Source organism: Colletotrichum aenigma (genome assembly GCF_013390185.1).
Source record: "Colletotrichum aenigma strain Cg56 chromosome Unknown KSG_Cg56_contig01, whole genome shotgun sequence".
NCBI classification, from domain to species: domain Eukaryota; kingdom Fungi; phylum Ascomycota; class Sordariomycetes; order Glomerellales; family Glomerellaceae; genus Colletotrichum; species Colletotrichum aenigma.
The window spans coordinates 1,268,352-1,276,839 of NW_023500907.1; the positions used below are offsets into that span (position 1 = coordinate 1,268,352).

At 55.7% G+C, this 8,488-nt stretch overlaps 1 protein-coding gene across 1 annotated transcript; it reads left to right on the forward strand.

Moving 5' to 3' along the window:
- Positions 1 to 3,677: 3,677 nt before the first annotated feature.
- On the forward strand, positions 3,678 to 8,488 carry GDB1 (Glycogen debranching enzyme; the record flags this gene model as incomplete). The annotated part of the gene is made up of 3 exons (XM_037315601.1): positions 3,678 to 3,889; positions 3,952 to 8,329; positions 8,381 to 8,488. The coding sequence occupies 3 exons, from the start codon at positions 3,678 to 3,680 to the stop codon at positions 8,486 to 8,488; spliced, it is 4,698 nt and encodes a 1,565-aa protein (XP_037185848.1).

Genomic DNA, 8,488 nt, shown 5'->3' on the forward strand with positions numbered 1-8,488 from the left:
ATATCCAGAGTGTTCCACGCGTTGTAACCGCAACCAATGATTCTATCGCTGCGGTTGCTGCGCCGCAGCTCATCGCAACGACAAGTGCCCGCCCCCCTCCTCTTGCCCTCCATGCATGTCGCCAAACCCCGCAGCACCAACTTGCTTGCCAATTTTCTTCTCGCCAGAAAGGTTTTCGTGCTATCACCGAGGACAATTCTTGTGGTTTCATTCAAAGTGGCCGACTAGGCGTCATCCGCATCACAATCGACTTCCATCCGCATCTCACCTCGGCTCGTGCCGTTTCGCACTCACCATGTCGGGTGTCGAGGCCATCAGCATGGCCTGCAACGTCATGACGGTCATCAGCTTCGGCCTGGGGACCGTCACGTCAAGCTGTGTCGCAAAATTCAAGAATCCGGCAGTTCCGACATCAATCTCGAAACGAATGCTAGACGCGTGCGAGAAACATCGACGGATGTGGAGCGATTGCTGACGGCTCAGCGGCCTGCATCCACAGAATCAGGAATCCGGCTTCGGCGTGTTGCCACTGAATGCATACAGTATGCGAAAGACGTGGAAAAAGAGATAAAAAAACACATCGCCCAGGAACGATGGATTACGAGGAGCTATCATGTCGACTTTCAGAGTAATGCGGCGGAAGCGCCGTCTTGATGAACTTCAGATCCTTCTTGAGGCCTCGCGCAGGGCTATGGACACAGCCGTGATGGTCCAGATATTCGATGAGTGCATCAGATCTGGAGACCTCAATCGCTCAACTTACGACACTCTGACTCAGGATCACAAGGAACTTTTGACCGTCTACGAACACCGGTCGCGTGCGATTGAGAACCTGATCAAGAATGTTCACGATCACATCACTGCCGAACATGCAGAGACCCGAAATATCATGTCAACGAGATTCAGTAACCTAGAGACGACCAATGCGGATGACAAAGCCTACCGGGAACGGATCAACCCGGAGACTACTGTAGCATTGCTACTCTCGCAACGGCATTGGATGACGATATACAGGAGACCTTCACTGGGCCTTCCACGCTCCCAGCCGTGGAGAGGCTTGTGCAGGCATACGACCGGACCTGCAAAACTTTATACCCAGTCACTGCGGGACTATTGGAAACCCGAAGCCCGTTGCGAACACCCGTCCGGCCTGGACGAAGTGATGGTGAGAAACTGAGCTCCTGGAAGTCACGTCGCACCTCTCTGGTTTTCATTCACAGAACTGCAATCGACTTTTTACAGAGCGAAGATGCAGATGAGTAGTTTGGCAAGCACATGCCGCCGCCCACTGTCGTATTCTCTAGGTACGTCAAAGCGGTATTGGTTCTTGGATGTGTCGCCTTGAGCAAAGAAGGGCCTGTGTTCGAAAAGGTCAAGAAAATCATGAACCGACATGAAGATATCTCGACAACACCCAACGACGAAGTTTTCCCTCTGGTCCTTCGATGCGCTGCCGACGATTCTATCGGACTTCTGAGCCCATACCAAAGAGCCCGCCGCGGCATCGATTTCCCTGTACCTTCTGTGACTTCATTATCGCCGCAACATAACCACGCTATTGGAAATCATAAGAATCATTACCAACAGCCGAGCTTCAACCTAGAAGACACACACAAAAGAGACAGTCTTGTCGCTTCCCGCCGTTCATCTGACGGATCGCAGATAAGGCGACGGTCACCAGCAATTAAACCGGAACTTGCCGAAATTTCAGTCAATCTGTTGCAATTTTCTGATAGCGTGTCTGATTCCTCCTCGGCTGCATATCCTTCAGTACCCTTGAGGGAGACGCGAGAGAGTCTTGTCCAAAAAAACGATCTGATGAGATTATGCCACATCGGAGACTTTCCGGACGAACTTGACGCGTTGCGGATGATTGGTTGCGATATTCCCAAACTCTGACCGCCGTGGTTACGATGTTTAATAGAAGCTGATCCGTTCACGAGACAACTCTCTGAACGGAGTCAGAAGGAGAGGCGATAAAATCATTCTTCTGGCGAAACCAATATGAACATTGAGTACGAGGTCGCGGAGGATATTCAGGCACAAAAGTTAGCGTGTAGGATACGGATCTGAAGTGAACAGGGAACGGCTGAACGGCGGAGCGACAGAGTCAGCCGTGGAAAATTGAGTGCCGAGTGAAAGGTGCTGGTAAGGGTGGCCTGTCTGTGCAGGCTGTCAGGCGCTAGAATGCGGCGGGACGGCTTGGTGACGTCATTTCCAGCACCGGGATGAGAGCTGTTGTGGTTCTAGCCTCTTTTTTTCTTGGCCGGGGGTGGAAATGTGCCGTAGTCTGCTTCTGGTATCACAACAAATCAGACCAGTAAAGAATCAATTGGGATCGGAATCTGCGCCGAGAGAGCACAGCACAACGCCATTTCATGCATTGACTGATAGTTACCTTGGTTCTCACTAACAGCAAGAACGAGCTATGCGTTGCTCAGAACTGAAGAGTCGACTTCACATATACACGAGCCGACGCGATGATAGACCAAAGATGGCAGCAGGGGCAATATGCTTCGCTTCAAACTGTTGAGAGTAGCAACGCAAGAAAAGACATGGATATCTGCGACGATTGGCATCGGCCGGGCCTGGCCTCTTTGGTGAATCTCCGCCCCCGGCATGTCGGTTTCCTACCCCAGTTGCGGCCCATGTTGCACGATATGGAACACGGTGCACGGATGGCCACTGACAGTGCTGACATTGGGAGGACTGGTTATCATCGCGATCCATGGCAGCGAGAAAGTGGAAAATCGCGGTCTGGAATCATGGAGATCGCGATGGCAGGTCTCCGGAGCTCCACACGGTTCTGGGCGCTAACTCAAACCCCGCTAGGGCGCTCCACTGCTCTGTGCTGTCCCCGCCGAAGCTATCCGTTCCGGGGAGGTTTGGCAGCTCCAAATCTCAGACCATGTATCTTTCCCATGTTTTTGTGTGGGGGAGGACATGCCCCGCCATCTTTCGTGTTCAGACTTTCTGCTGATGGACTTGACTGCCTTGACCTGGGTTCTTTCCTGTTGGTGCCGTCACCTTCGTTGCTGCTGCCCGCCCAGGAAGGTCCAGCGTAGCCCGCCATGTACCTCGAGATGGGTTGAGCGCTGCTTCCACGGAAGAAAGAACAAAGAAGACACCATGAGCCTAGCAGCAAGTACCTGCCCGTCTGCCAATCCTTTGCTCGAAAAAGTTCCTTGGCCGGAGCAGTTCCCGCGGACCAGTCCTTTCCTTTCGTCGGTCTGACCTTCCGGCCGGTGAGCTGAGCTCGTCCTTCGCCAATTCCTGAGCTGCCGCTGACACCCCGCCATACCTTTTTCGAAGAGCTACCTTACCGCGCTACCAGGCTGACCTTTTGCTCTATCCGTCGCTATCGTCTACCTCAGCATCGTGTTTTCTTTTCTTCCCTCTGCCACACTCTGACCGCAATCCTTCTCTTTTCCTCAATTCCCTCGTTTTCTCCAAGCAGCAGATACCCTCCAAAGGCTTTGGCGTTGACGTCCGTCGCCAATTCGTCCCCTGTCGCCTGCAACCCGGATCGGCGTGTTTTTCCTCGAGCGGATTCGCCCCCCGTGCAGTGCATGATTCGAGTCATTGCGCTGCCTGCGACCCAGTCTACCTACGCCGATCTGTCCGCGGGGCACGAAGCTGCCTCCTACAACATCTGAGGGATGGTGCCAAAGACCATGATGTCCAACGAAGTCTACCTCCTGCCGCTGAACGACGATGGCTCTCCCGACGTCGCCGGCGAGTATGTTTACCTCGCTCCCAAGACGAACGACCCCGTAACCATCCGCTTCGCAATTGAGGGCACCTCCTCCATCTGTCGCCATGGCAGTCTGTGGGTCAACATTCCTGAGCAGGGCGCCGAGTTCCACAGGGACCAGTTCCGCGAGTTCAAGTAAGCTTCACCACCAATTGCTCCTCAATTGACCACAGGATTGAAGCTCATGCGCGGCCCAGACTCGTGCCCGACTTCAATCGCACAATCGAAATCTCCATTCCCATCTTCCAGGCCGGCGCCTACGCCTTCTACACCACCTACGCTGAGCTGCCAGACCTCGCCGAGGAGCTGGACTCGAGCCCTCAGGCCGAAACCACCAACAAAAAGACCCCGCTCTACTACATCGATGTCGCCCCGCGCCTCAGCCTCGACGGCAGGCCTCTGCCGCTGCCTGCCCTCTCAATCTTCTCCGTCATCAGCAAGTTCATGGGCAAGTACCCGGGCGACTGGGAGAAGCACCTGCGCGGCATCAGCGACCGTGGTTACAACATGATCCACTTCACCCCGCTGCAGGTCCGCGGTGCCTCCAACTCCCCCTACAGCTTGTACGACCAATTGGGCTGGGACCCCGACTGCTTTCCCGACGGCGAGAAGGATGTCCAGGGCCTGGTTGAGAGCTTGGAGAAGCAGTACTCCATGCTCAGCTTGACCGACATTGTCCTGAACCACACGGCGCACAACAGCGCCTGGCTGCAGGACCACCCCTCGGCTGGCTACAACCTTGTTACGGCGCCTTGGCTGGAGTCGGCCTGGCTCTTGGACACGAAGCTGCTGGAGCTGAGCGACAACCTCGAGAAGCTGGGTCTTCCCACCGAGGTCAAGACCGATGATGATCTGCTGAAGATCATGGAAGCTATCAAGAAGCATGTCATCTCCGAGATTAGGCTGTGGGAGTACTACGCAATTGACGTCGAACGCGATGTCGAGGCATCTCTGGAAGCTTGGGTTGCTGGCCAGACCACGTTTCCCGACCAAGCTGCGGGCGCGAACGTCGCTGGACTCAAGGATGCGCCTTTGAAGGATCAAGCCGAGTTCCTCATCAAAAACGGTCTCCAGGGCCGTGATCGAATGGGAGAGCGCTTCAGAAGAAAGATTGACCCTAGCGTCGCTTCCGGACTCTTGTCTGCCATCTTTGGACGGTACGAGGGTGAGGAGGGCAGCGGCCCCAGGAAGGCTGCGGCAAAGTCCAAGCTGGTCTCTGTCCTGGACGAAGTCAACCTTCCCTTCTACAAGGAGTACGACGCCGAGATCACCGAGATCCTGCAGCAGCTTTTCAACCGCATCAAGTACTGCCGCATGGACGAACACGGTCCGCGTATGGGTGTCATCAACAAAGAGAACCCTCTCATCGAGACATACTTCACCCGCTTGCCCAAGAACGACACCACCGCCAAGAACAAACCTGAGGAGAACGTTCTTGTCAACAACGGTTGGGTTTGGGGAGGCAACGCCCTCGTCGACAATGCCGGTCCCGATTCTCGCGTGTACCTCCGTCGTGAGGTTATTGTCTGGGGTGACTGCGTCAAGCTTCGCTACGGCAAGGGCCCATCCGACAGCCCCTTCCTGTGGGAGTACATGACCAAGTATGCCCGCATGTTGGCAAAGTACTTTGCCGGTTTCCGTATCGACAACTGTCATTCCACGCCCATTCATGTGGCTGAGCACATTCTCGATGAGGCTCGCCGCGTGAGACCCGACTTGTACGTCGTCGCCGAACTTTTCAGTGGGTCCGAGGAGATGGACTACGTCTTCGTTAAGAGGCTGGGCTTGAGTGCCCTGATCCGTGAGGCCATGCAGGCTTGGAGCACCGGCGAGCTGAGTCGCTTGGTTCACAGACACGGCGGTCGACCCATTGGCAGCTTTGAGGTTGATGAAGTGTCTCGTCCCGACGGTAAGTCTCCGTTGAGCCCGATGAGCCCCTCCCAAGAGGGTAGCGACATGCTCAACGGAGCTCCCTCCTCTAGAGAGATCGTCAGGAGGATCAAGCCGGTGCCAGTCCAGGCTCTGTTCATGGACTGCACTCACGACAACGAGACCCCTGCCCAGAAGCGTGATGCTCGCGACACCCTTCCCAACGCTGCCCTCGTCAACATGTGCGCTAGCGCAACTGGCAGTGTCATGGGATACGATGAGATTTACCCCAAGCTTGTCGACCTCGTCAACGAGACCAGACTTTACACCTCCGAGTCTTCTTCCAAGCCCGTCAAGGTCGGTGGCGGTAGAAACGGCATCGGTGGCATCAAGAAGCTTCTCAACCAGATCCACACCCTCATGGGCAAGGACGGATACGATGAGACTCACATTCACCACGAGGACCAGTACATCACCGTTCACAGAGTTCACCCTGATTCCAGAAAGGGTTACTTCTTGATCGCCCATACTGCATTCCCCGGATACGGCAATGGCAATGGTGCCTTCAATGCTGTCCACCTCGGCGGAACCAGAGCCCGCCACTTGGGAAGCTGGATGCTGGAGGTTGATGCCAGTGACGAGGCGAAGAAGGAGGTTTTGGATGACAAGAAGCTCCTTCGCGGCCTCCCAAGTCGCGTTGTCGATGTCCCCGGTATCCGCATGGAGGTCAAGGGCGACGAGACCATCATCGCCGTCCGGGACAAGTTCCCTCCCGGCAGTATCGCCCTGTTTGAGACATGGATCCCGACTGCTGAGCACTCCGCAGGTCTCGACACCTATGTGACTTCTGGTGCCAAGGCAGCTGTTGAAGACTTGAACCTCGTCGACCTCAACTTCCTTCTTTACAGGTGTGAGGCTGAGGAGCGTGACGGCAGTGCAGGCAAGGACGGCTGCTACGACATCCCTGGTCACGGAAAGCTTGTTTACGCCGGTCTTCAGGGCTGGTGGAGCATCCTCAAGAACATCATCAAGGATAACAACCTTGCCCACCCTCTGTGCCAGAATCTGCGTGACGGTCAGTGGGCCCTGGACTTCACCATCGGCCGACTGGAGCGTGCCAGTCAAACCCCAGAGTTCGAGCGCCTCGGCAAGCCTGCTGCTTGGCTCAAAGATCGATTCGACGCGATTCGCAAGATTCCTAGTTTCCTGCTTCCGAGATACTTCGGTCTGGTCATGCGAACCCTTTACATGGCTGGCTGGGAGCGCGGTCTGGAGCAGATGAACGACAACGTCCGTCAAGGACAGTGGTTCCTACAGAGCCTCGCCATGGTCAGTGTACAGCAGACGGGCCTGGTCAAGTCAGCATCGCTGTGGCCCAAGAAGTTGGTCCCTTCGCTGGCTGCTGGGTTGCCCCACTTCGCCGTTGAGTGGGCGAGGTGCTGGGGCCGTGATGTCTTCATCTCTCTGCGCGGTCTTTACCTCGGCACTGGCCGCTTCGACGAGGCCAAGGAGCACATTTTCGCTTTCGCGAGTGTCTTGAAGCACGGTATGATTCCCAACCTGCTCAGCAGCGGTGCTCTGCCGAGATACAACTCTCGTGACTCCATCTGGTTCTTCCTCCAGTGCATCCAGGACTACACCAAGTTCGCTCCCAACGGCCTGGACCTGCTGAAGGAGAAGGTCAAGAGACGTTTCCTGCCATACGACGACACCTGGTTTGATGTCGATGACTCGCGCGCTTACTCGCAAGAGAGCACGATTGAGGACATCATCCAAGAGGCCCTGCAGAGACACGCCTCTGGCATGTCCTTCCGCGAAGCTAACGCTGGACCTTCCATTGACTCTCAAATGAGCGACGAGGGTTTCAATATCTCCATCAACGTTGACTGGGACACCGGTATCGTCTTTGGCGGCAACCAACACAACTGTGGTACGTGGATGGACAAGATGGGTGAGAGTCCTCGTGCCGGCTCCAAGGGCGTTCCCGGCACCCCTCGTGATGGCGCTGCCGTTGAGATCACTGGTCTCCTCTATAGCACTCTCAAGTGGGTCGCTGCGCTCAACTCTGAGGGCAAGTTCCAGTACTCTTCCGTCAAGAAGAGCGATGACTCTTCAATCTCCTTCAAGGACTGGGCGGATCTCATCCGTGCCAACTTTGAGAGGTGCTACTACGTCCCTGTTTCCCCGGAGGATGACTCCAAGTACGACGTCAACAGCAAGATCGTCAACCGACGTGGAATCTACAAGGACCTGTACAAGTCCGGCAAGGAGTACGAGGACTACCAGCTCCGAGCCAATTTCCCGATCGCCATGTGCGCCGCTCCTGAGCTCTTTGAGCCGTCGCACGCCCTTCACGCGCTTTGCGTCGCTGACCAGGTCCTCCGCGGCCCCACCGGAATGGCCACGCTTGATCCCGCCGACCTGAACTACAGACCTTACTATCGCAACAGCGAGGACAGCGATGACTTCGCCACTAGCAAGGGACGAAACTACCACCAGGGTCCGGAATGGCTCTGGCCGACTGGTTTCTTCCTGCGTGCCCTGCTCAAGTTCGACTTGGAGAGAAGGAGCTCCGATGCGGACCGTATTGAGGCATTCCAGCAAGTCACCCGAAGACTCATGGGTTGCAAGCAAATGATCAAGGACAGCCCCTGGGCTGGTTTGACCGAGCTGACCCAGAAGAATGGAGAGGACTGCCCCGACTCCGTAAGTTTTCCCACTGTTTCTGGGATGAAACCCAACGCTAACATTACACAGAGCCCCACACAGGCTTGGTCGGCTGGTTGCCTGATTGATCTGTACATGGACGCTGCCGAGGAGCAAAGCGACAAGGCCAAGATTGCCTTGCCGACAAGGTCCAAGTAG